The sequence below is a fragment of the Pavona decussata genome, unplaced genomic scaffold (assembly GCF_977016875.1).
Source record: "Pavona decussata unplaced genomic scaffold, jaPavDecu1.1 SCAFFOLD_174, whole genome shotgun sequence".
NCBI lineage: Eukaryota > Metazoa > Cnidaria > Anthozoa > Scleractinia > Agariciidae > Pavona > Pavona decussata.
The window spans coordinates 822,536-850,334 of NW_028145585.1; the positions used below are offsets into that span (position 1 = coordinate 822,536).

At 38.3% G+C, this 27,799-nt stretch overlaps 2 protein-coding genes across 3 annotated transcripts in view; one reads left to right on the plus strand and one right to left on the minus strand.

Annotated features, from left to right (window-relative positions):
- The window catches only part of LOC146463861 (small ribosomal subunit protein bS16m-like), a 167,910-nt gene that overhangs the window by 10,519 nt on the left and 129,592 nt on the right, over positions 1-27,799 (plus strand). The gene's annotated exons all lie outside the window — the stretch shown is intronic.
- Positions 224-20,507, minus strand: LOC146463863 (syntaxin-binding protein 1-like). 2 transcript variants are annotated; one of them, XM_085083880.1, is made up of 31 exons: positions 20,441-20,499; positions 20,313-20,362; positions 20,105-20,186; positions 19,058-19,134; positions 18,090-18,165; positions 17,460-17,504; positions 17,288-17,340; positions 17,017-17,103; positions 15,605-15,673; positions 14,723-14,790; positions 14,039-14,126; positions 13,540-13,580; positions 13,327-13,372; positions 12,531-12,574; positions 11,819-11,865; positions 11,262-11,316; positions 10,878-10,938; positions 10,181-10,246; positions 9,664-9,747; positions 8,513-8,601; positions 7,935-7,984; positions 7,260-7,320; positions 6,876-6,924; positions 5,989-6,084; positions 5,239-5,320; positions 4,145-4,157; positions 3,625-3,655; positions 3,390-3,476; positions 2,745-2,781; positions 1,899-1,969; positions 224-1,008 (listed from the first exon to the last, which is right to left on the minus strand). In XM_085083880.1, the coding sequence occupies exons 1-30, from the start codon at positions 20,466-20,468 to the stop codon at positions 1,908-1,910; spliced, it is 1,824 nt and encodes a 607-aa protein (XP_084940006.1). In that variant the 5' UTR covers positions 20,469-20,499; the 3' UTR covers positions 224-1,008; positions 1,899-1,907. The 2 variants fall into 2 exon arrangements, with proteins under 2 accessions (XP_084940006.1, XP_084940008.1); XM_085083882.1 differs by lacking the exon at positions 15,605-15,673 and having other exon boundaries at positions 20,441-20,507.

Consider the following 27,799-nt stretch of genomic DNA (forward strand, 5'->3'; position numbering starts at 1 on the left):
AATCTCTTGCAAAGCGGAGCCTTAAATTATAAGCCTCATGGTTTCATCCTAGGCTCCCTCGACACTAGCCTCCCACGGGAGAGGAGGTAATACCAGTCCCCTAAAAACGACTGCGTGGAGGCTACCTCGACACTTGATGTATCTTTTAATTTCTCTTTCCTAAATTAATGTACATTTTTCTTTCTTTTGGTGTGGCAAACAAAAAAACAAACAAACAAACAAACACATGGAAGTATTTTTATTTTATTTTTACTAAAAATTTACAACACCTATGTAAAGTTAAAACTGGTCGCCGGCTATTCATCTGTGTGTGTGTAATTTACAATTATTTAGATAGAGCGGTTGTCAATCGAGTGTCGTAAAACCAAAACCAAAACCAAAACAATTATTCTGGCCCCTCACAACAGGTGCAAACAGCGCACTGAACCAATCAGAATTCAAAACAAATACATGTAACCGGCGCCAAGCGCGGGAAAACACGTGCGAGCGAGGCACGATTGGTTTTGGTTTTATATCTTATTTGTTGAGAAAGTGGCGCGAGTTTTGTTAGCCAATCACAGCGCGTAGTAATGCAAAACGAAAGCAATTCAAAAACGCAATTACTTTCTACACTCAATTGAAAACCGCTCTATGCAGGATATTTTAGTGTTGAGTTACCTTCAGTAACAAGCACTTTATCATTTTTATTTTTGTAATGGCGGCGCGGCAGCTGGGACGAGAGCGAGGAGAGCAAAAAAAAAAAAAAAACAAAAACTCCCTTCAACTTTCGCGCGACTAACAACTAAAAGCAAGCAAAACAACATGGAAACGCTTGCTACGTAGGCTTAATTACGTCCAGTTTTCCTTCAACAATGACAAACACCGGCAAGTTTACATTAGAAGCAACTCTATTCGTATAGGTTATTACAATTCTTTGTTGAACAGGGTGTAATACCCTGGCATAGTATTTTGGGTATTCTCATTATTTAACAATGGTTTCGAGCTTTCTTCGTTCATCTTCTTCCTGCCCTGAAAGGAAATGAAAATGTGATTTTTTTTAGGTTTACCGATGATCGTCGATCACTTTTGACAGCTTAAAAGATTTCTGCCGACACATTCTAAACATAATCCCAAAATATTACCGTAAACGTCCCTTTATTCAACCTTTATTCAAAAATTTCTAGTCCTGCAAGGGGGTGCCATCACGCAAGACGTCTAACTAAATAACATGATATAAAGTTTAAAATGATAGCCTTAATAAAATCACCTACAAAAGATAAAAAGGATAAAAATATCATAGCATCAAATCATCGCACAAAGATAAAAATAAAAAATTCATCATTGGCTAAAATACTCAAACAAGACTTTTTTTAAGGTCTGCAGACTTAGACTTCCCCTTTAAGTATACGTAATTTGTTTAGATGCTAAGCACCAAAGAGCTCTCCACTAAGAATGTCCGTCCACCCCGGGTCGAATTGGAATTTAGAAGTGTTGGTTTTTGTGAAAGGACGAAAACCGGAGAAAAACTCTCGGAGCAGGGACGAGAACCAACAGGCAAAAGCAAACAATTAACTAGTCAGAACTCGAAGCAAATATCCACCCAAGATTGGTTTCGGTGTTAATTCTATTTGTGAATTGTGAAATTGAAACGGGATTCGCACTGAGGAAGGGCTAACCTTCGAAACGTCGGTTTTCAAATCTCTTTAGGGTGGCTAAATTACCTTATCAACTCTCTTGATAAAACCAAATAATTATTTCCTTCTTTTCAGTTGAGGTAATAGCAAGAGATTTTTCCCCTCACAGAGCGTAGTTTAGCAAAGCCATAGGAAATGCAAAGGCAAAACCACCAAATGAGCTGTTTAAGTATTGATAACAGGAATTCCATGTCTGAGAACAGACTGAACGATTCTCTAACTTACTTGATCAGCTCAACCTGCTAGTTCTCTTAACGAGGCCAGGAAAATGTTCGGAGTTATGACATGGGTGGAACCTGTAAATTGAAACAGGAGCAAAAACGATTAGACTATAGCGAGCTCTCGAGCACTGGAGGAAGAAAAACATTAGACAGGAAAGCGGCAGATAATCAGTAGAATAATAATAGTTGCCGATAGAATCTTGTTCCCCAATCGCCAAATAGAAGAATTGCCCCTCCCCCGCCCCCTAAATCATGAACGCACACGCAACATGCTAGCACACCATGAGTTGAAAGGGAAAGATTTTTATAGAGAAATTACGCGGCTGCTTGAAGATATGAATTTTACTAGCGAGTGCAGCGAGTAAGTGAAACATCGTTCTTACCACGAGAAAACAAAATTCATATCTTCAAGTCCCCGTGTAATACATATATGACATAATAGGACTAAATAAAAGATTGACGACTTTTTTATTCATCAAAAACTAATCCCAACAGCTAACTTTATAATCCAACCATACATCTTAAACATTCATGCAAAACATGATGACGTCATCGAAATGCTCACAAGTGAGGATATGGAAAATACGCTATTCGTGTCCCGGATGTAGTTTCACATGAATGTAGGGGCATGGTAAGGTAAGGGTGACTATATGGAGGGTTTGGGTTAGGGTTAGGTTAGGAAATGTAGGAGTGGTGTTAACTTAACTAATTGCAAGTGAAACACTCGTGTCTATATAGACTATGCGATGAATTGTTTGACAACACAACAGTGACCTTGCCAACTACGGCTGACCGCAGACGTGAAGAAATGACATGCATTTCATATTTGTTAAGTACGAGAACACCTTACCGATCAAGACTTCCCAGTCTTTTTTAGCAGCAGTAACCTGCAAAATAACAAACAAAAGTCAAAAGTTAGTAAGTTCGTAATGGATGTTTTCTGACATCTGTGGTACCGAGCTGAAAAACTGGAGATTTTTCACAAAATCACGTTGTAAAACGTACAGAATTGAACAACACCAGTGTGACTCCCGAATACATTTTGAAAACAAACTGGTACCTGCCCCACGGCGGGAACAAATGAGCTGTTGAAATACCCCAAGTCTTGTCTTCACACTTCCAAACGTTTAAGTTAGTTGGGGCGAAAATAAGGCACAGAGAAGTCTTATCTTTCAGTATTGTTTCAGTGACCTCCCATCTCATTTATGCTCTCATAAGAGATTGTTAGCGAAGAACTTCTCGTCTTTGTTGGATGCACTAGGGACCTTCAGTACTCGTACCCAATCTCGTACTCGTAGTCCAATCTGAAGGTCCCTACTATCACTATAACGACGTCCACTTCCATCTACGAGGTCTAATTCAGTGGCGCCGTCAGTTGTCCTGTGGTGGACTGACGTCCGAACACCCGGGAAGGACGATATGGAAAAATGCCCCCGCACTAAATGCCAGAAGACTGATGCATGATCAGCCCAAAGTACCAGCCTTTCCACTTTACCTCGTACGCTGTTCTCGTTTCTGAGAAGCAAACTCCACCGACAATGAAGATGATGAGTCGGGGACCGGCACGGGCTTCTGTTGAACCCTGAAAGACAGACATCAACGAGACGGTATTAACTCTGCTCTAACAAAGTAAGCCGGCGCAAACATTGAAGCTATGGCTGCACTAAAGAAAATGAGATTTGACTCTGAGGTGAAAAGGTGTGCAGTGTTTGTTGTAGCAAATCGTTTACCTTCTCCTTGTGCCAGTGACCATAACGGGCGCTGTTGAAATAAAAACATTTTTTCCCTGTTACTGTTGTGTCAATTCAAGTTATCCTTCTGTTTTTACTTCTAATTTGTCATTCTCGCTTATTTTCAATTTTTCCTTTTTTCTCTTTCGTTGTAGCACATCAGTGCTGATGTTAAACAGATGGAGGGATTTGTTTTCAACTCCTTATGCCCCGCTAGGAGCTAAGAACAAGAAGAAGTGATGATGTTAACGTAGTTGTGTTTTATAAAATGCGTACACTGCAGTCGGAAAAACAAAGAAACAGACATAATATACAACCAGCAGTGTTGGAAAACTAGCAATACATGAAATCAAACATTGCGCAACTAGCTAAAATCTACCACACAAAAACGTTTTCTTGTTAATAAAAGGATTGGTTTAAGTTGCACACGGCTGGCATGTTGACTGCTTCCAGCTCGACGAGAAAAAGGGTTATTCCACTCTATACAAAGAAGAACATACTTCTGCTATAACAGACTTACCTCACAGCCTGACCTGCAAAGGATATAAAAAAAAAAAAAACTGACGATTGAAGTTTTTGCATACATTCATTGAATAAGTGAATGACCATAGCAATTATGTACGCAACTTAAGTAGGTGAAGTCACTTGACCTCGACGGGTATATTTCGAATTCACAAAACTGATGACCATCTCCCAGTTGGCTTGATAGCACCGTTGGTAAATGAAAGCACTACACCAGCATCGCAGAGGTTATAGGTATTCCGATTCAATACGTATTATTATTAAATTAAATGTGACAGAATAAGTGACTGCAGGATATTACACTGTGTGTTTGCGATGAAGTCTGTTACAAAAGGAAACCAAACACCCAACTTGTATAAGCAAAAATCAAGTCCTCATGGGAGGCGGTGTGGGCCAGTGGTAAGGGTTTGCCTCCTGCCAGTTGGGATTTTTAACATGTTATGTTTGATTTGATTATTATTTGTTTCCTGTTATTTCAGTCTGAGTGGAATGCCTGTAACCTAGCTTTGGGTAGCTAAGTGCATTTCCACTATAAACAAAGCATTTATTAAATTTCATTTATAAACCTAACCAAGAAAATGACCACCTAGAAGCCAGCACACAAGTACAGAGGCTATACTTGTTTCCTTCTTTCTTTATTTATTTGTTAATTTTTTTTTTACAATTTCCGATAAACGTTGAAAGCAGAAGAAGCATTTGCTTATGATGGACAGTGTCTAACTGTGGAGCCAGATTCCAGGAAATATCATTGCAAGCCCGAGGGCTCCCAAGAATCCAAGGGTAAATTCTTTTATTAAAAACTTGATCATTGTATAATGCAATTCCATGGATTTGATTGGCTTAGCGGCCATGGTATATGAGACATTATACCATGCCCGAGAACAGGGACCATTAAATTGTCTTCTTGTTGTTCTTGCAAAGCGAAATCATCAAGATCTAGCAATATTTCTTGATTGTTTTTAATAAAACAATTATTCCACTCGCGCTTGTTGGATATGAGATGATTATAGCCAACTCGGCGCCTCGTTGACTATCTATCATCTCATATCCAACGCGCGCTCGTGGAATAATTGTTAACTATACATCACGAACCTTTGCTACTCAAAGCGCCGCTTCCTGACCGCTGAGATGCAAATGGATACTGAGAACTACTCAGCTTTTCGTCCACGGCGTCCTAAGAAAGCAAACAAAATATCAACTAAAAGATGCGGTAACTAAGTGCGGGTGAGTCTTGGGAAGGACGGAGCCAGTAAGGTTTATTGTTTATTCTTGGAGTGCGGCATTGCGGATTACCGCACATAAAAATTTTTGGGGGCGTAAAAATTGCAGAAGTTCGTCAAACATGGCGCACAAAACTCACGAGAAAGGCTAGCTTCGTATTACAAGCTTAAGATATTTTACAATTGAGTACCCTTAAGGACGGTGCCTACTAATACAGAGGTATTTTTGCGCGGTTTATGACTATGCGGGAAAAGTAGATCTTAGCTGAGCAAGGGCTTTTGAAATCCAAAAAAGAAAATTGGGGGTAACCACGCATTTTTTTAGAGATAATTAAGCAACAATAATTCTACAAAGCAGTAAAATATAAAGGAATGTATGGAGTTTTTTTTCCAAATTGGAGCCTTGTTATCTCTGAAAAATGTATGGTTACCCCCAATTTTCTTTTTGGATACCAAGAGCACTTGCTAAGTTCTGCTATCTCCGCATAGATTTAAACCGCGCAAAAATATCCTTGTATTAGTAGGCACCACCCATAGGAAACCAGAGTATCATGAGACGCGCAGAACGTATGCGCAGTAACAAACGTAGGCACCGCCCTTAATGAAAACAAACTGGTCTAACCTCCATGATGTCCTTAACCAATGGAACCCATCGAGACAACTCGTACAGCGAAGACCGCTCTTTTCTGGCTAGTTTGGTTCCTTTTCTTGCGCCGGACTATTTGAAAACACATTATAAACGCAAAATACTGTAATTAAAAAATGCACAAGCAAGCACAACTTTCAGTTAATAACAATTTACCTCCAAATAGTACAGATGAGTAGCAGAGTCATTTGTTTGTTAAACGTCACAACACAAGATTCTCACAAGTAACGATTTATTATGAAATCACTTCCACTGTGGGTCATTTTCACTTTAACAAAAACAGCAGGGCCATTCTTGCTAGCCTAGGGGCGATATGCAACCAACAGTACTTACTGTCAAAAGAATCTCCAGGGGCGCTTTTCCTTCAGCCAAAATTTCCGAGTGCAAAATGAAAACGCGGTCAAACTGGAGGTTTTCGGAAACAAGCTTAAACCTCCGGAGGTACTCCACTTTCTCCGTACCAAGAAATTACCGTTGCATTGGCACAAAATTTCTATTTTCTTCTTGTCGGCTTCTTGTGCCAATCACTCAAATTATGTGATCTACCGTTGAGATTGGTAGTTTGGAAATGAAAGCGGGAAGGAAATATTCAATCCTTTCCGTTCCCGGAATCCCAAACCTTCGGAGCTACTTCACTTTCTCTGTTCCAAGAAATCACAGTTGCATTGACACAAAATTCCCGTTTTCATTTTGTTGGCTGCTTGCCGCGCCATCGCATAAAGTTTTTGATGTATCATTGTGATCGCTACTTTGGAAATGAAAACGAGATTCTCCGCCTGAATGGAAAACAAAACACCCGAACGTTTCCGGAATTACAAAACCGAAAATTTGCGCTGGATGAAAAACGCTTCAGGTATACTTACATCCTGTACAATGGGGACCCCAAGATAAGCCATGTTCTTTATAATGGCACTGAAAAAATAATAATAATAATAACAACAACAACAGGAATTGTGTTTTATTAAAAAGTTCAGCCCAACCTCTATTTAATATGGACACCGCTCTATTACAGACAGTTTTACTGAAAAGTAAAATTCACTCAAAGGATAGACCTTTATCCCTCGGCGGCCATGTTGAGTCTCAGGAGAATAAAAAGCTTTGTTTTTGCACGACAAGCCTCGCACTGAATTCGCGTCTGGCCGAGGCTTGCCTTGCAAAGCTGTTAATCCCCCGAGACTCAACATGGCCGCCGAGTGATAAGGGTCTATTTTGCAGGACACGAGACAAGCAGTGAAATATCCACCAACCGGTAATCTGAGGGGATCTGCGCATGCTCACATAACTTGGCCAGATTTTCTTCACTGATACCTTAGGAAAATAAGACATTGTAACACATTTAAATTACACCGTACCGGAAAATTCATCCAACAAATCGCCTCGTTGGCACGTCGCATCCTAATCGTCAACTCGTCTGTAATTACTTTCGATATCTTATACCGTACTGCTTCATTTTATTCTAGTGTGTTTATGTCTCTTCAATATATTGTACACTGTTTATTTCTTTTTCTCTTTCACCGCCATGCGGTTCAGTGTAATTAGCTTAAAAATTAGTAAAAAATAACCCACGCGTCTCCCATAGCTCAGTTACGTAGTAGAGCATCCGAACTAGTAATCGGAAAGTCTTAGGTTCGACTCCTGATAGGAGCACTCGGACTTCCTTTTTTCGGAGTATGCCTGTGTCATTCATTGAACAATACATAATTTTCATATAATAGTAATTGATTGACTGACTGACTGACTGACTGGTTTTTTGACTGATTGATTGATTGATTGATTGATTGACTGACTGACTGACTGACTGACTGATTGATTGATTGATTGATTGATTGATTGATTGATTGATTGATTGATTGATTGATTGATTGATTGATTAACCGTGAAGTCTAAATAAAGTTATCAAAAACAAAAAAGGAGAATCTTACCATTTTTAAAAATAATGTACAAGAGAATGATCCTTATCTTGTCTGAAATACTGTGAAAAAAATGCAGCAAAAAAGTCACTGAAATGTGCAGTTACATGTGTACATAATACCTTGACGGTAGTTGCACTTTACACAGCAGTAAAGAAATACAAAATACCTTTTATTCTTATTTCGACCATAATTTCAACCAAATCTTCACCTTTTAACGTGCAAACCTTTCAAGTTTCTCACAGACAAATGATGGATCAGAAAATTAACTCTGCAATGTATGTTAAACTGCTAAGTGGGCCCATGGAGAGGAAATCTCGGGAAGGTCGTGGGCTCTATTCCCGCCGTGGTCAAGGATCTTTTTCTTTGCCTCGTACGGTCTGCCATTACCTTACTAAGGCTAATGCTCAGTAGGATTTTCATGGTTTCACTTAGCACTTTAACACTACAGGGTTAATGAACCTTTGCACCTTTCACAAAAAAACAGAAATTTGCCAAAGCACTAAAGATGAAAATAGCAAATACTAAAAGACAAACTAATAATGATGGAAGCTGTTGTAATGACACGTGTATAATGATATTATTCTTACTGGACATTTGAATTCAACAGCAGAGGGACAATGCTCTTCATTGGATCTTTGATACCTTCACCAGATTTGTCCACCCCAGTAGCAAGATCCTGCAACACGAACATCAGCATGGCATTAAACACTATCAATCTTGCTTACTAAAGTCACTGCACTACAAGGAGTCTCTGATTTGCACTGAAATGTGAGTAGAGAAATGCAAAATTTGAATGGAGGGTACGCTTCAACAATATCCATGAAATCAAGAACAGTCGACTCCCGATAACTTGACCCTTCAAGGGAAATTGAAAAAGGTTCGAGTTATTGGGAGTTCGAGTTATCGAGGGTAAAAAATGACCTGAAAGGAAAGGAAAATTGATTCGAGTTAGCGCGAGGTTCGAATTAGCGAGGGTTCAAGTTACCGGCAGTCGACTGTAATAATGATTTAATGATAATTAATAAAGGATAGTTTTTACAGCTTTTAGTATTGTATTGAGTGTTACTAATAAAAAACTCTAAAAAAAAGCTCTTAGTATAATCTTGTACAGATAATTAATTTATTTAGATAATTTAATTAGTTAAGTAATTAATCTATTGTTGTTTAAAAACACGGCTTGATGGAAGAACATGTAAATGAATTGATGCCGTGTATAAATAAAGTTTACCTACCTATTGATCAATCGATCTATCAATTATTTATTGATTGCTCTGCACTCTCTACAGTTCAAAACCCCTCGGAAATTAGAAATACTCCCACTACCCTGTGAGCAGATTTCCTTTTAATCTTCCCAGAAAAAAATCGGAGGGAACTACACTTCCAGGATAGCATACAGAGACTTAGTCAGCTAGTGGAGAAGGGATTCTGGGCCCAGTTGTTCGAAAGCCAATTAACGTTAATCCATGATTAAAAGTTAACTGAGGTTTTCTCCTAGCTTGTTAAAATTGCTTTTCAACTCTAATGTTAAGTTAGTGGTAAAGAAAAGCCAACGTCAAAACCAAGGGACAATTATATTTTTTAAAAAAATCTTTAGTGTTGTGTAATTAAACTCTAACCAAAGTTGTTGTTGATCCAGGGTTAGCTTAATCGGGCTTTGAACAACTGGGCCCTAACTGCAAAAGGATGGTTTTTACGTGTTAACAACAAGTATTCCAAGTACGCACACCCTTGAAGTTACCTGTTCCACAGCACAGAGGTCTTTAAGAGCTGTCTGGTTGTATTGTTTCATACAGTCCTCTGCCAGATGTAGTTGAACCATGAACTGAAGGAGAATGAAGAGGGAAGACATTTCAAAATTGAGAATCAGCCTTGCAAAATAAAACAATCTATGTAGGGCAGAGCACTAACTGTGAGCATTTTTAAGATGGAATTGGAATTTGGAAATGTTGGTTTTTGACGAGAGGGGAAAACCAAAAATCTGTTTTCCTACAGTCTCTTACAGCTGGCTATTTTAGAACCCTACTACATCAACAAAAATATTCTTTATGTTTGGTTTATAAACAGGGTGGCCAATTTCCCGTTAGTTAGTTAGTTAGTTCTACTCTCCACTGACACAGCACTCCCGTTCTTCAGAAACTAACTCCGATTAACATATTATATTCTTTGTTTCATCTACATATTCAATACAGAGGGACAGCCTACTCTGCCTTTCACAGTAAATTGTGCAACCCCATTGGATATTTATAGCACAATACCTTGCTGATTTCCTTTTGATATTGAGGCATCTTCTTCAGTATAACCTGCAGGTCCTTCATTGTCGTCTAATCAAGGAGGAACAAGGGAGGCATATTAACTGCTGAAGTTTATTTCATATCAACCATTCTTAAGCCTTTATCGTGCCATTTACTTAGTTACACCAGACTTGATAAGAACATAAGAAAACCTTGAGCCACTAACTACAATACATTGTTTAAGCCCCGGTCAGTAGCCTAGGACTTATTTCCATGACAATTGAAATAACTAATAGCTGTGACACAAATGTTTTTCAGCAGTACTTTCACTTACCAACTGAGCTGTTTGCTCTTTGATTCTACATTGCACACTTCAGTAATCACAAAATTGCATATATTTACACTTTCCTATCATTAACACCCCATGCTTGATACCATTCCAGGATGCTCATGAAGTGCCAGCAAGGTGGCTAAAACCCAGCTACTTCAAAGTTTGAGCCACCTACTATTTGGTGAGAATGATGACATGTTAAATGAACAGAACTGCATAAATCCTTAAGCCCCAAGCTGCACACTTCTAGATCCTAACCCTCTACACTGAACCTTAAGAGAACCCTGCCATTCACACTTAATTAATTGGGTCTTTTAATCAATATACTGATTCTACCAGTGTTGAAGATGCGTGTCACACATGAAAAGTCTTAACTTTTGCTACATGTACCTTGTTAGAAGTGGAAATTTTCTTGCTTGATGCAAACTCCTTTATTGCTGTATTCACTTTCCTGACATACAATAAGATCAATGTTCAGGTTATCAAAGAAATAACATACATGCAGAATAATGTCGGGGGGGGGGGGGGGGCATTACTAAGGCCAAAGTTTTCAAAATTTCAGATTTTTAAAAGGTGTATACTGGTATTACACCGTACATAATTATTCCTAGTAAAAGAAAAATGATATAAGTAAGGACATTGCAGTTCTCATGAATTAATCCTTTTTGTGCATATATGTCTGCACATACATGTAAGGCAGAACATTATTTTATAACACATAGGAATAATAGCATTAACTACATTAACTGTCAACATCTCGTAATGTTGACATACCTCAAAACATCTGCAATGTGTTCATGACGATTAGTTACCCACATTTCATCATTTTCTGCAAACAACAATGGCTCAAATTAGTGTATATTTGAATTATCATTATTAATATTAAACAAAACTATCCATGGACAAACACATTACATCAACAGCAAATCAAATATGTATCAAGTTACAAATGCAGAAGAAAGTTGGCAAAGAACAAGAGGCTGATAGCTGAGTTTAATCGTTTGCCTCACAATTGAGTCACATAGATGTGGATTGTGACGTTTCAACTGCTATACTGCTGGTCTTCATCAGGTGATGGTGTCAACTGATTGCGTAAGAGTATAAGTAGTACCTTGGTTTGTGTTAATTGGTGCATTTTGATTCTCTCTCAGGCTGTTGTTGATTGGAGGTTTCAAGAGGTTTCAACTTCTACATAACCAGCAGCTTGTTCAGAGGTAACTTTACTTTTCAATATTAAAACCTTAAAATGATCATCTATAATTTATCAAGTAACGCATACAGTGCATGGAAGTGTAAAAACAATAGAGATGAGAAAAAAATGTTTATCTCACCATCAAGGATAGTTTCTCTTTCCTCATTACCAGATGATGAAATGTATCTATTAAATGAAACACAATACATTACTTCAAGACGAAGAACAAAGTCTTGAAAGAGACCCAAACAAATAGCATATTCTACAAACTTATTCGATCAACTATTTTCATTTTATCATTTTATTTACTTCACTGACAGACATTTCAAAAACAAAATACAAGGCCAGGAAAAAGGAAGCCTTGGGAGAAACAATAGGGCTTATACTTAAGTTAGGTAATTATGAAACAGAGAAGTGATCAAGATTCTTGTGAGTGGAAAAAAGGTTGGCAACCTTGAAGGCTACATCTAGTACTATCAAATGGCCCACCCCTCCCCCCCCCCTCCTAACCCCTTATATTTTAGGCTAAGATGTTTCATTTCACAAAGAGAACCAAGCCAAGTGCAAGTGTTTGAGAGCAGTCCCCCCCACCCCACCCCCAACACTTTCCTGAAGGTCTGAGTCTGCCATTCCAAATGCCTACTTGTCTCTTTCTAATTTTCCATCACCTTCCCTACCTTACGGACTTCTAATTTTCAGTTCTATTTCAATGCACACAATGAAGAGGCATAAAGAGACACTGTGGTCTGAGTACAGTAGAGCAACAGTCAAGGCTAAAAACCTAATTGTAACCCTATTGTGGTTACAGCACTTATCATATTATTTTATGGTAAACAGTTTAAAAAGCTTACTTGTAAACATCATTGTCAATATGAAGAAGGTCATGTGTCATTGCCTACGAGAGAAAAAAATCAGTTTAAAATTTCACCATTACAAAAATATAGCAAACAACTAAACAACTTTATTTGTTACTAGGAATTACCAGTGAATAATAATTTGTTACAAGCCCCATAGCCAGAACAAATACATTGTATGTTATTCAAGGTAAGGTTTAAAGAAAGAGGATTCCAAAAATGGAGACAAAGAAAAAAATAATACAGTAAAAACCCGCATTGAAGAACCTAGAAAATTAAGAACCTCCTGGCAGAAATTTGCTACTTTAATACCCCAAAATATAAGAACCTGTTTAGCCAAAAAAATTCCAACAGGTTCTTATATGCAGGGTTTAACTATTTTATTTATAATATTTTACCAAAAAGGTTGTCTTTAGAGATCAAAAAATTGCACAGTGAAACTAAAAATGCACAATGTATGTTAAATGTGAACTGTTGTTATAAAACAATTCGGCTACAATTAAAAGAATGTATCATTTGTATGTAATCTTGGTCTTGGTTTAAGTGTTCCATGCCTGTCTCATCTTGCAGCTCATTACAGTATTTTCTACTGCGTAAAAATTAAGAACCTAATTAAGAACCTACTTAGCCTAAAATGCCATTCAGCACCCCAAAATATAAGAACCTGTTTTGCCAAACTCTAAAAAAGTAGGTTCTTACACGCGGGTTTTTACTGTAACTATAATTAAAGAAAACTAGATGAGAAACAAGACATAAGTTTGAAAATGTATGACTTGGGCATTTGAAATCAAACCTGAAGCGTGAGCTCATGTAGTAGAGGGGACACTGTGTCAAATCCTCTGCAATAAAAGGACACAAAAAAAAAACAATTACAAATATTCTACAACAAATTCACGATCAAGAATAAATTATGGTCATGTTCAAATAAACAATAATCACATCAACAGACTGTAATATTTATTAATAACAACAAAATAAGAGTTAACAGCTTGAAATTAGTTCAAACCTGTCCAGCAAAATAAGTTGAGAACGATGCTTCTGCGGTCCCTAGAAACAAGAATGCAATAAATTTTATTAGAAGTCATTTGCGGCCGGTTTTGGCCGGCATGGTGATCAATGGGTTTAGTTTGTACTTGCCTTCTATTGCATAGGTCATAAAAATGCAAATCAGTCTAACTTGTGACCTGATATTACAGATCTTTTAAATGGTGACCAAGACGTTCAAGGGCAGAAACTGAAGCTGAGTCTCTTGAGTTTTAAACCTATTATAACTTTACAGTTGTATGTGCTGTTACTCAAGGCTATTTTTCCAGCAACTTGCAATGCAATGACTTGGGCAATGCAATGCAATGCAATGCAATGACTTGGGCAAAACAAGTTGCACAAGAAATTGCATATTAACTACCTCTCTTAGCAACTTGTATACATGTATTTCTTGCAATAAAAGATTGCATTGCAAGTTGCAGGAAAAGTAGACAAGGTTCATACTTTTTGCAACATCATACCTCTCCCATGCCTGCTGGGTCATCTGCTTTGTAAGCATGCAGTTTTGTTTGCACAGCATTAGCCAATTCAGCAAGATGAAGACCATCCCTATCAAAACATTTGTCAAAAATAAGGGAGGATATGGTCATCCACCAAACTAACCAGGGATTGAGCTGATCGACGCAACTGAAAATTACCCACAAGTTGTGAAGCAATGTTGATGATATAAAAGGTATTATAATATAAAAGATAATATTTGTATTCTTAGACTATAGAGCATGTGACATCTCAACTATTTGAATTTTTCAAATTATGAGATTTATTAAAATGTTCACAAAGAGCATGATGAAAAATGCCTACTTGCCAAAAATCAGCATCTTATTGCAATTTGGGAGTGACATATTTGGACTTTTATGCTCCAATGACTCCATACAAATCCTTCTCTGTTATAAACGTTGAGAACAGAGACAAAATTACAAGGATTTGTTTGGCGTCGTCAGAACATAACAATACTAATATCTCGCCCCAAATTGCAATAAGATGCTGATTTTTGGCAAGTAGGCATTTTTCATCATGCTCTTTCAAAATATCTCAACACTTAACACTTTAATGATGAAAGAGTCTCAAAACATTTTTTTCTTAGATCTGAGCTTCTAAACTTGAGGTGCTGCTTATCCGTTCTTATGGTTTTTTATGGCACTTACTTTCTGTATCTAACTGAAGGATATTCTCCCAAAGTGGCACACAACGTGGCAATCTGTTCAGCTATTTTCTACGAAAAAAAAAACAGAAAATAGTTATGTGTAATGCGGAGCAAAACAGAAATCTTCCATGCAGTGATCTGAAGTACACAATGTTGATAGTACTGACTATGACTTCCAACTTAATTCAATCAAAAGCATGAAAGTTTTCATCCTCAGAGTGACTAGCCTGTGAATACAGCTGCCTCTCACTGCTCCTGCCCCCCCCCCCCCCCCCTCAGGGCACCCCTTGGGAACCAGGAGAGATGAGAGGCAGCTGTATCCACAGTCTACAGAGCTACAGGAGATCAGAATATTTGGGAAAATAACCTGATGAGTGCCAAATGTCAGAGGGTTGCCAAAGAATTTTGACAAAGGCAATGCAGAGATACTGGTTTGTAAAGAAGATGCAGTGTTCCAGGAATGAAGCAAGGATGCGCATGATCCTGTGACAAAGAAGGTTTAAGTCACAATGAGCCACAGGTAGCCCTCACCACTGCTTTGCCTGGTTTTCACATCAGAAAAACAACTTGGCATATGAACACTCGTGCTTGGACTGGAAGCAAACTCATCCATCACAGGGCCAAGAAGCAGTCCCTGTATGCTTGCCAAATTAGAGCAAATTTAGAGAAATTTTGGATGCCAAGGCATGTTGATTTTGCACCGGGCCCTTAAATTAATAAATTGTACAATTTATTTGAATGCTGCAAATACTTGTGCAAGAACAGTACCAGTAACTCTGAGCTTGTCGTATAATTAGATAAACATATTCAACACATTGTTAAAGCACAAGCAGAAAGAACCACTGACAACGACTGCTTTTAGGTGCAGCCAAAAACCTTTTACCTCTGTACGTGATTCCAGTGCACTCACATAATTTGTGAATGTCTTAAGCTCAGTGCCCCTGGAATCACTCTGAAGTAAACAAAACAATAACAAAAGCAAACATAAAATGCTTTACACAAACAAAACAGTGAGCCTTTGAAATTGCAAATATGCGTGCATACAAAAAGCAATTGGACCACTAAATAACAGAATGGCAGAATGTGCATGACAAACACACAGTGCAACAACAATTTGTTTAGACTTTAGAAATTAATACAAAATATTAAGTAAACATAATATTATAATTATCTCTTTCAACTGGTAATTTACAGTGCAGGATCTTGTGGCCCCCTGCAAAGGGATGCAGGATCCTGCAGGGCCAGCTCTTAAAGGGTCTTGCAAGATCCTGTGAGCTGGTTGGTCTTGACAGGGCTTCTGATATTTCGCGCAGTCGCGGAGCCGCGAAATTCAGGTATATCCGCGGAATCCCGCGAAATTCACAAAAAAACGCGTAATACCGCGAAATTCGTTAAAAATCCTACCAAATACATGTCAGTACAACATATTTGAAATTTATCTTGGCTACTGGGGCTGCTTACTTTCCATAAATGCAAATTTATCTTGAAATTTCGTCACTGCCACCAGTAAACATAACGTACCATAACTACCAGGCGTTCTTAGATTAATGTTGCGAAAAACTGAGCACAAGAAATTAGGAGACTTTTCGGTGACACTATACGAAGTGGGAAAGGAAACTGCTGTCTGTAGTAATGCAGACACATGTTTAGTCGTACGTGCAGGACACGATCGAAGACACAACAATGTTTTGACTTCACAAATGGATTTGAACCTTCGATCACGAACAATCTTGCCTTGTAAACTGCAAAGCAACACAAGAGACCGAGGAGAGAAAAGAAATTTATTGCGTTGCTGAGTTCAGCTCTAAATTGCAGCTGAAAAAGGAGGTTAAACGGCCGGGCATTTCGGTAAAGCTTATGTTTTTCTTGTAGCTCGAAACAAGTACAATTGCCTTGAGAACTGTGTTGGATGAACTTTTGTGTTTCCTTTCTTGCCCTGAATTTGACATCCTTCCAATATATCTTTTTTTTTTTCTGGAATCTTTCTTCTTGGCTTTCTTCTTTGTTTTTCGGCGAAATTTGACCCGAAAATTCCCGTGAAATCAGCCATTTTCTCCGGGAATTTGTCTCCAAAAATCCCGCGAAATTTGACTTTTTTCCCCGCGAATTATCAGAAGCCCTTGAAGAATCTAATGAACATTATTATTTAATTTCGTCGGGCATTGCCATGTATTTTGTGGGCTAAAATGGGGAATTCAGTGGGCTAAAACAGATTATTTTGATCTCCTTGGTTTAAATAATTTTGAAAACTGCTCTGAATTTGTAATAAAAAATAAATAAGCACTAGGTAAATACCTCAGAATACTGGAAGCGTTGTGCTTGGTCTGAAGGTTCCGGGCCATAGAAACTGTGAAATGCTTTAGGAGTATCCAGCGAGAAGACCTAAGAGACAACACATGTACTGTTACCTGGAAATTCTGACTGAAAGATCTATATGACATTGGTAACATTCACACATCAATAATTTTGAGAAGAAACAGAATGCTTTAGAGGCTTGCATTAGTCAGCAATAAATAATTTTTAAAATTAATTAACTTAATTTAGATATCTGTAAAATGTTGCTTACCTGAGACTCATATGGGAGAAAAGCAATGTTGATTTCTTTAAGAGTCTTCACATCTAACATCAAAATTTCATAATTATGGATATCAGTTTAAATTGGTTCATGGTTTGATGACAAAATTACTGCACATATACACAGATGTACACAAAAAAGAATAAGTGGTAGAAATACTCACATTTAGAAACCCTTGAAATTTCACTGATCAGTGAGTCTGGACACACTGAAGGAACAAAAAAAAAAAAAGCCAATTTTTAGGTGATAGCACTCTGAAGTAAAATACCTTTTAGTACTGTAATGTAGTTACATGTTTCATGTCACCGATGTTATATGTTACCAGTATGTGGATGAGTAGTATGTACATGTACTGTATGCCACTGACAACAGTTTGGAAACTAATAGCTACCAACATGTATGTAATAACAGCATAAATTTGTATTTTTCAAAACTGCATGTGGCTAGCTAAGTATTTTAAGTAAAAAAATTTACTTGACTGTACCCTCTGATGAAGACTTCATATCTACTTTTTAGATACTGTTAGTAATAAATTCCCATTATATTGGGCTTGTATCATACCAAATTTGGAACAAATAAATGTGCCTTCGAGATAATTACTTGGAAAATACACAGAGAATCCTTGAGCTTTGTGAGCTTGATCTACCTGATTGTTTTTACAAATGCTAATACACAGCCACTGGAATAATGCAAATGGTAATTTTATGACTCGGTTATGCCATGATGGTTACTGTTGCGATTAAATTACAAAGTCTAATAAAAACAATACACTATTGTAGAAATGAAGCAGTACCTTCAGTGAAGAAGACATGAGCGGCCTTGTATCTGTGGTTTCCTTCAGTGAAATCTTCAACCAAAGGTCTTACTGACTGTGAACAGGCAAAAAAATCAACACAAATATTTATACATTTTTATGATTTTATATACTTTGTATATAGCTTAATATGTCTTTTTACTCTTTTTAGTTACGGAGTGCCTACTAATAAGGAAGTATTTTTGTGCGATTTATGACTGCGGGAAAAGCAGATCTTAACAAAGGCTATTGAAATTCAAAAAGAAAATTGGAGGTAGCCATGCAGAGGTACCGGTGCACCACAACCTCAGCTAAAGGTTTCTATCCAAGAGACTCAACCACATGAACTAACCATGAAATCATGATCAAACTGCTTCATTTTGGCCCATATTACTAAGTTAACCTAGCCATCAACAGCTTTTTGATACTCTTAGACCATCTTATTTCCATACAAAAATCTTAGAGTATAAGCCTCTTTATTCACTTTCCCAATGCCAGGATAAAGGACTGTTTACACACATGATATTTGTGCAATTTTTGCTGTGCTCAAGTTGCAGTTTTACATCGCGTATGCAAACTAGTAGCAATTTCAGCAAGATTTGTCGCTGGGATATCACAGGGGTTTCAAGCATGTTTGAAACTTTTTGCGAACTTACAGGATTTCTCAGAAAACAAACAGCAGCACTGCACTGAAATGATGCTGAAATCACAGCTGGTTTACACGTGCATCACAGATGTGAACGAGGAAAATTGCAGTGAAGTGGGACAAAAGTTCCACAAAAAATCAAGTGAAATGGACCTTAAGAAGCAATACTGACAGCCAGCCTCATCTCTAGTTCAGTATCTCATACATTGTACATTCCTCAGATACATCCCTAAAAGCAGCTCACTCAAGACATTGAAAGAAGTTTCATTACATGTAGGGTTGGATTTTCTTTCTTGCTGAGCTTTCTAGTACTAGGACCTACCGTTTCTTCTGGTGTCAAAAGGTATATAGCTTCAAAGTTTGGCAACGGTTGTCGAACTTTTGATATGTCTTCAACAACTAAAAAATAATCAAATTAACTTTAAAATTGATCCCATGGTATCTTTAAAAATAAATAAATACAGGTAAGAGGGTTCTTTGTGCTGAATAGATGGACACCACTCATTCCTTTGCTTTGTTTAGACTAGCTTTCAATCTTTCCAAAGGCAGGTACATGCATGGTACCATGTTCTGAGTACACGAATGCCAAGTACCAGGTTCCCAGCTCTACACTGTAAAACCCCAGGCCCTGGATCTTAGCATTAGGGATTATTGGAACCCAAATGGAACATCGGGGATAGCCACAAGATATTTAAGCTATGAATGGGAAAATGACATAATCGTTGTGCCATTTAAAGGGAGAAGTATCATGGAGTTTTTGGTAGCTTTTGTTAAAAATGATGAAATCAGCTGCCAAACAATTCCATTATGACGACCTGAGAGGAAAGAAATCAACTCAATTCTTAAAAGGAATCTGTTCGTAATCTCTTCTAGTGCATTTTGGAAGCAAAAATGCGAGAACTTAATGTAAATGTAAATGTAAATGTAAACTTGAAAAACATTAGCCTAACATTTTTCAAGTTTCAATCCATACCGGCCTACTCTGTCACTGGCCAGAGGCACTAATCGACAGCTTTATTGCACTGCTCAGGTGATAATTTAAAACAAACTTGTCAATTACTTCTTTGTTTCTGCTAACAGACAAAGATTTTTGGGTTTTAAAATAACAGCAAATTTGCGTGATACTTCCCCTTTAATTGAATAACTTCACCAGGGAATCCCATGACCTTAGAAAATGAAACAGTCCAATACTGATGGATAAAAGAACCTTTGCGTTATAAAAATTTTGGAGTTGATTTCCAGTGCTGTCAGTGAAAATCAAAATTACTTCAGAATTCTCTTTTAACTGGCAATAAGAACCTACGCAAACTTTGAAGTGCTTTCAATTGTCATTTGAGACAATATTATCGAATGCACTTTATTCACTTACTCGTTATTCCTTCATCCACGATGTCGTGCATTTTGGAGCAAGATGAAATGATCCGAGAGCTCAAGTGATCAACCACAAGAACCTAACATCATGAAAGAATAAAAAATATGGTTTGTTTTCTGCTTACTTAAATTTCAATTCCGTACAACGTCAAATGCAAACATCACATTTCCAAGTGAAAATAATTATACTGAAGGTGAAGACTTGCCTTCCATTCTCCAGGCTTGTGGACAGCGCGAATCACGTCTTGCATGATACCTAAACAAGGTACAACAAATCTTAGATTCAAACGTGGTTAAAATATGCGAATAGACTTTGGAAAAAGTTTAAACTTACGCTGTCCGACCACAGCTTTCAGAGACATGGCTGTGTTTTGGAAGAAACAAGATGGCGTATAGCTTAGTAGCCTAGCCAGTTGGGCGGTGCGCACTTGTAGCCCGCGTGGATCGCGATAACCTCGCGAGTCTCCAAGGAAGAGGAATCTTTTCTTTCTTTCTTTCTTTCCTTCTTTCTTTCCTTCTTTCTTTCTTTCCTTCTTTCTTTCTTTCTTTCTTTCTTTCTTTCTCTCTTTCTTTCTTGCTTTCTTTCTTTCTTTCTTTCTTTCTTTCTTTCTTTTCTTTCTTTCTTTCTTTCTTTCTTTCTGTTTTATTAAGACCTCCAATAAGCAGTAACAAACATGATCAATGTACTGCGGCAATTAGCCAGAGGTAGATCATCACTGCTAAGAGCTTGACCGACCAGCGTGGCCTGGGAGTTGAACTCCTGAAAATCGTATTACCAATCCATCTGAGGTCAGAGACGGGGACCTATAACACAGGAGAATTAAAATCTACAAGACCACAGGGACAAATCGATGAGTGGTGTCGGATATGTTGCAGATCTGGATCAGCAAATTATTTGTAACCTTTATTTGTAACGATCCTTTTATGTTTCTCACTTTTTCTTTTTCGTTCAGCCCCCGAGGAAGGTTTGTTTTGCAAAACCGAAATATCGGGCAAACTTTTGAAAATATATTTCAGTTATTCTAGCCTTTGTTGTTTATTTCTACCAAGTTCGACACCTCCTCCGTTAGGATCAATCTGCCGTCAGTATTTTATAACACAGGACCTTCTCTCTAGTCATGCCCCGTCACATGTGTCCCTAAGATTTCAGCGAGAGCTGATTGTGTTGAATTGAAATTGCACTTTTCGACTTTCATTGTTAAACTTGTTACCCGTTTGGGTCCTTAGATCCGCTTCCAAGAGTCGTACCATTCATTGTCTTCTTCGTAATCGCTTGGCCGGATATTCAAAAATAAAGGCCAGTGGCTCCGTGTATTTACGTGCGTACGCCGTCGTTAATCGAGAAAGATTAAAAATCGCGTTTACGGCAAAAAGCAAACGTGAGATTCGACTCGTTTATGTTTTCTTGAAAAAATGAGTACCTAAATGAGAATAGTGCAAAATAGTCCTGGCCTTTGATGTCAACGCAATCAATTACTGAGAGACCGAAAAAAGCGGGCGGTAAATGTGGGGTAAACATGATCACGTGGTTATTTTTGTCGTTTGCCGTACACGGAAATTTCAAATCTCTTTAATTCAAATGGCTTTAAACGTACGTGAACAAAATAGAGACGTTTTGAGAGCCCGTAAAAGGTTGAAGAGTGTTCAACCCTTTCCCTTTACGTACACCGCCCACACATCGGCTCTTATTTCATTAACGTACGTAAAACATGTTAAATTTGCGTCCCAGGCATGAACACAAATCACGCGAAAGTGGAAATCCACCTTAAGAGAGACGCCTTATCCTTCGTTTCGCTGTTTGAACGTGCGGAAAACTTCCTCAGACGAAGGCCAGACGAGTGACAGGGACGAGTCAAAGATCGTGATAAGAGTAAAGTCCGAACTCTTCAAAAATATAGAGTTAATTTTCAATTGGGTGACTAAAGAAATTTTGCGCTTTGGTTTTTATCTACTACGTCCGTGCCTGGCTGTTAAAATTAAATGAAAGCCCTCGCTTAGCAAGTTAAAAGTAGACCGAGGGTTATTTGTTCGCAAATGTTTTCTCTAGACTTGACGCGGTATTTTCTTGTAATTGCTGCGTGTTCTGATTAGTTGATTGCGTTTTGTGCTTCTGCTAGGATTTTTAGAGTCATTTACTTTGACTTTTTTGCCTTTAGGATACCAAATTGCTCTGTAACTGTGGGCACACCTAAGACGAAAGAATTGCGTCGATCTCTTGATCACGTTCTAAGGCTTCTTTTATGCTCCATTCTCGGCGTCAACGAAAAATGAAAGCCCTCGCTTAACCAGTTAAAAGTAAACCGAGGGTTATTTGTTCGCAGACGTTTTCTCTAGACTTGACGCGGTATTTTCTTGTAATTGCTGCGTGTTCTGATTGGTTGATTGCGTTTTGTGCATCTGCTAGGATTTTTAGAGTCATTTACTTTGACTTTTTTGCCTTCAGGATACCAAATTGCTCTGTAACTGTGGGCAAACTTAAAAGACGAAAGAATTGCGTCGATCTCTTGATCACGCTCTAAGGCTTCTTTCGTGCTCCATTCGTAAACAACAGAGGAGAGCGAGAGGTCTAAGATAGACAATGGTATGAAATTCGAAATAATTTCATACGTACGTGAACAAAATAGAGACGATTTAAGAGTCGTTTACGTAAACGTAAAAGGTTGAAGAGTGTTTAACCTTTTCCCTTTACGTACACCACCTACACATCGGCTCTTATTTCATTAACGTACGTAAAACATGTTAATTTGCGTCTGCATGAGCGAGAGGTCCAGGAAAAATAATGGTATGAAATGCGAAATAATTTCATTTGGGCCAAGTCATGCTTCGATTGGATCATGAAAGTCCCTAAAATTGAAGGTCGTCATAAATGCTGGGATCAAAACCTTGCCGCAATGAATGCATTGAATTACTTCTATTAGAAGTATAGGTTTATTCTGATTTCTTTGCTTTTACCAATCATAGCTCTTAGTTTGGGGTATGATGAGGCCCATATGAGCAAAAACGAGCCGCATTTTCCAAATTTATTAAAAGCGGAAACGCGAAGCCGAAATCCACATGTCCACCTATGCATTTGTTGCGCTTATTGTCGATGCACGACACAGCATTGCTGCCGTGCGCAGTATAACGGAGTTGGTTCTATGCATGCCTTTCATTTCTTGTGCCTTTAGTCTATTATGGTGTCATATGCAATTTCCAACCGTCAGTTTGTGGCTTTATTCGAACTCACCCCCTGACCTAGTCGATGGTGAACCCTGGGAAGAACCCTGGGAATAAGGTTGGTCCATGGTTTGCGTGGTGGACTGGATTCACCTCAGCCCAGTCTCCCGCCCGTTCCCGTCCCAGACTTCACGCGGACAACGAAGGAAGAGAGAAGGCCTAAGGACCGGGCTGGCTTTGCCTCACCTCTCCTCCTCTTATACTCTCCCTTTTCGTCGTTTCTTATGAAGGGGAGGTGTAAGGTACTAGCTTAAGGATTCTGGAAGCTACACAACCTGGGGATTACTACCCTTGGTAGGTTCGCCCTTGCTGAGAGGTCAGTTCCAGGTGAATAACAATAATAATAATAATAATAATAATAATAATAATAATAATAATAATAATAATCAAGGTTTAGTCCAATGAGGAGGAGATGAGGTCAAATACAAGTGAATACAGCTCTTGGTCTTCCAACTTGGGGGTTGAACAAAGGGCCAGTGACCCATCCCTGTAAAATATTCAAGCATCAATTTGAAGTCATAGGCGAGATAAAGAGGTTGGACATCATTTTTTTACAGCTGGCTAGTATTCAGTTCAGTTTATTTCATGGCCTATTCATTACCCTAGGAAATAACTATTATTTTGTCTATCCTTGACAAGGTTCCAATTACATTTCTCTGTATTTATACATTTAATATAATGTACTTTTAAATTTAACTGTACACTTACTGATGAAATAATAATAAAGTTCAATAAAGCTCAATAAAGTTCGAATTAATGGCCAGAGGGCCCTATCGCAGTATCAATGTCAACTCGCACAGATAGGTCTTTAGGACGGTGCCTACTAATACCGAAGTATTTTTGCGCGATTTATGACTATGCGGGAAAAGCAGATCCTAGCAAGGGCTATTGAAATCCAAAAAGAAAATTGGGGGTAACCACGCATTTTTTAGAGATAAATAAGCAACAATTATTCTAAAAGGCAGTAAAATGCAAAGCAATGTATGGCGTTCTTTTCGAAATTGAAGCTTTGTTATCTCTGAAAAATGCATGGTTACCCCCAATTTTCTTTTTCAAAACCGAAAGCAGTTGCTAAGTTCTGCTTTCTCAATATAGTTTTAAACCGCGCAAAAATACCCCTGTATTAGTTGGCGCCACCCATAGGAAACCCGAGTATCTCGAGATGCGCAGAACGTATGCGCAGTAACAAAAGTAGGTACCGTCCTTAAGCTTGATTTTAATTTTGGCTTTACCTTCTAGCAACTACTAACAAAAAAGTTCTTAATAAAACATATTGTAATACATTTTCTCTCATTATCATGCAGTGAAATTACATCGTTACTCTTAAAATTTTATCAAAGAGCCAGTTTTTTAATTTAACTTTTGCGTTTCGGGTTACATCCCGATGCCAGCCGCCCTCCAATCCAACCGCATATTTGCTTAACTTTTTTTGGAGTTAGCCGCGTTACGACATTTTTCGATTGATTGTTGATCGAGAGCGTTAATACCCCGATGACGTATCGATTACCTCCAAGGAAACGGTTAATGACGTAAACGCCAGCTCCCGAACAACCTCCTGCAGCGTCGCACTTATTCATGATTATACTTCGGTAGGCGACGTAGGTCGGCTGCCAGCCGACTGGGCACGACGAATACCACATCGCATTTTCACGTTTGTCGTTCGGGAAGCAAGCAAAATGCATGGTTGAAAAGGGGACGAGGTTGTTCATTGAGAAAGCCTTGATTTTAAGAAATGACCGCCCATGTGGCCGCTGAAGGGATAGCACCGCGTAATCATTGTCTGGGTTCATGGATCGATGGGCTTCTGATCTGGTTTTGTACCAACGGCGCGGTAAAAAGACTTTCTTGACACGGTACCAAGTGAACCGCTGATTTGGCTGAAGAACGCCGACATTCAACGTACGCTTCGCGCTTAAGAACCTCTGCCCGTTGTGAAAGCAGTGGGCAGCGGTTAGCACGTGGCGTGGACCAATCAGAATTCCTGAACATGAATCTGGCTCTGCGCCAAACTTTATCTTGACAACGGCTTTGAAAGGTATAACTTGAGTAACTGAAGGCTTTATGTGAATTCTATGGTCGGGGCCAATGATGCTACCCCTCTTGGAATCCAATATTTCGACAGAATCTGGACTTGGGATTCTGTCCCTTAGAGTTGCCGCCGTTTGACTAGAAGAAGCCGTCTGAAAGGGTGCGTCTCTTGAGCTGAGAAGAGAAGCTTCTCGTGGTCTGTTTTGAGAATACGAGTTACAGCCACGAACCGATGTTTTTAAATTGTTCGTCTTGTCGTCCTCTCCTCTTTCTTTTAACGAATCTACAACAAAGACAGAAAGTTAAGAGGTTAATTTTCCATCGAACACCTTAGAGAAACCCCTCAGCTAATGTTTATCGGTTGAAAGCTACGTTGGTCCATTTATGTTTTAACTTGAACTTCAACCATTTACGAGAATTTAACAGATCGTTTCGGAGAAAACTCTCTTCGTAAGGAATTATTTCGTTTCCTTGAGTTATTCAGACATTTCACTTTGAAGTAGCGTTTTCTGAAATACATGTGAAGAATATGGTGTCGAATCAGTGGTGTGTGGTGAAGTAAACTGTCAGCTTGAAATTTAACATTCTGTTCCCTCAAAAGAGGATCTCTTGGTTCCCTACAGAACCGTTTAGCCCTAATTGACCTAATTCTAACACTTCAGTTAAAGGAATTCGTATATAAGAAGCTGTGTTTGGCAAAAATATCAATTCAAAAATCTCTTAGATGATATGGGAAATGCAAAAACCGCTTTGAAGAGCTTTTTAGCTTCAATTTCTTCGTTTCTGCCCCTGACTGATCAACACACCTGTTTCTTGTCCATGAAAATCAGAGCACATCAACAAAAAAATGACCGTTGCCCTCAAGAAAAGCATTTTTTTTCTCTCTGCAAGCTATCGGGAAGCTATAAACTTTTGGGCGCTTTTAACTACCACATCGTTCACTTATGTTCTTTTATAAAAGAAACTTGACCTGATTGGTAAACAACGCGTGCGCATTAGGTGTTTTACACCGCCCACCATCACATTTTTTTTGAAAAACAGGAAGAGTGGGTAGAAACCGGGGGACAAAACCTTTTTTTTTTATTAAAAAATATACAACAACATTTAAGTTTATTTTGATCGTTATTGTAACACAACGAAAAACAACCAAACTGCTCTTTAAATGCTATGGAGGAACATGTTTAAATTGCTGTCCCCATCGTAAAATTTCAGTGAAATGTAGCCGATTAAAAGTACCACCTTAGGCCCGGTTCAAACGTCGAACTTTTGATTCAGTTATAGTGTGGCTCAGGGAAAAGTGTACGGCACCTGACCCGCTTTAACAATAAAGTTCAATTCAATTTGTAAAAGCTGAAGCACTTATTAACAAAAACCATGTAAAGTTAAGTGAATAATTTGCTGCCCGGCGTGATTAGAGACCTAAGAATTATACCTCATACATTGCGCACCTTCTTATCAAATGATTTTCTTACTAAAAACGGAATTACCGACGAGAAATAGGCCTGATCAATCCGTAGAGACTAAATAAGTCAGTATCTTGCAATGAACTTTATCAGGCAAAACAGCCCGAGGATATTTTCAGTCTTTCCATCTAAAAGGGTTAACTTTCATATTATTGCATTTCGATTTAGTAAGGTATTTATTCGCGTTTAAGAAATAAATCCACCAGCAACAAAAATGATTCTAACGCTAGTGACTTTAAAAGAGATTACTGTTGGAGCTACAATACTGAGGAACACTACTAAACGAGGAATTACGAGAAATAGGTCTGATCAATCCGCAAAGACTAAATATTGCCATGAAATTTATCAGGCGAAACACCCCGAGGATATTTTCAGTTTTTTCATTTAAAAGGGTTAAATTATATATTATATTATTTCCTTTAGAAAGGTGTATAATAGCGTTTAAGAAATAAATCCACCCTACAAAATGATTCCAATGCCAATGCATTCATTGGAGAGTACTGTTGGAGCCACCATATACTTAGGCAATGGGGAGGATAAACTGAAATAAATCAATGTACACATGTTCTTCTAAAGTACCGCCGGATATGGGCTTATTATATTTACCTTTTTTCGGTTGACGTTGATTGATGCGGGTGAATAGAGAAACAGTTTAATTTGACCTGCAACTGTTATTTTGTTGCCGTCGTGAAGCTGCCAACGTTAAAAAGAAAAAACAAACAAACAAACAAAAGAGAGATTAGAATTACACTAACCGGCAAAATCCTTGTCAAGTCTTAAACGCTCTTGCCCATTCTCACATGCATATACTCTCCTTCGTTCTCAAAGAGTTTACTGAGACCCTCGGTCAACTTTCACGAGCTGCTTACACACGCTGTTACGTCCTTGCAAACTCTTTTATAACTCCCGATACGCCCTTCCCAAGTTTCATGTGCTCTCGCTAAAAATTCGTATTCTGATGCACTTACGCAAAATCTCTTGCGCTC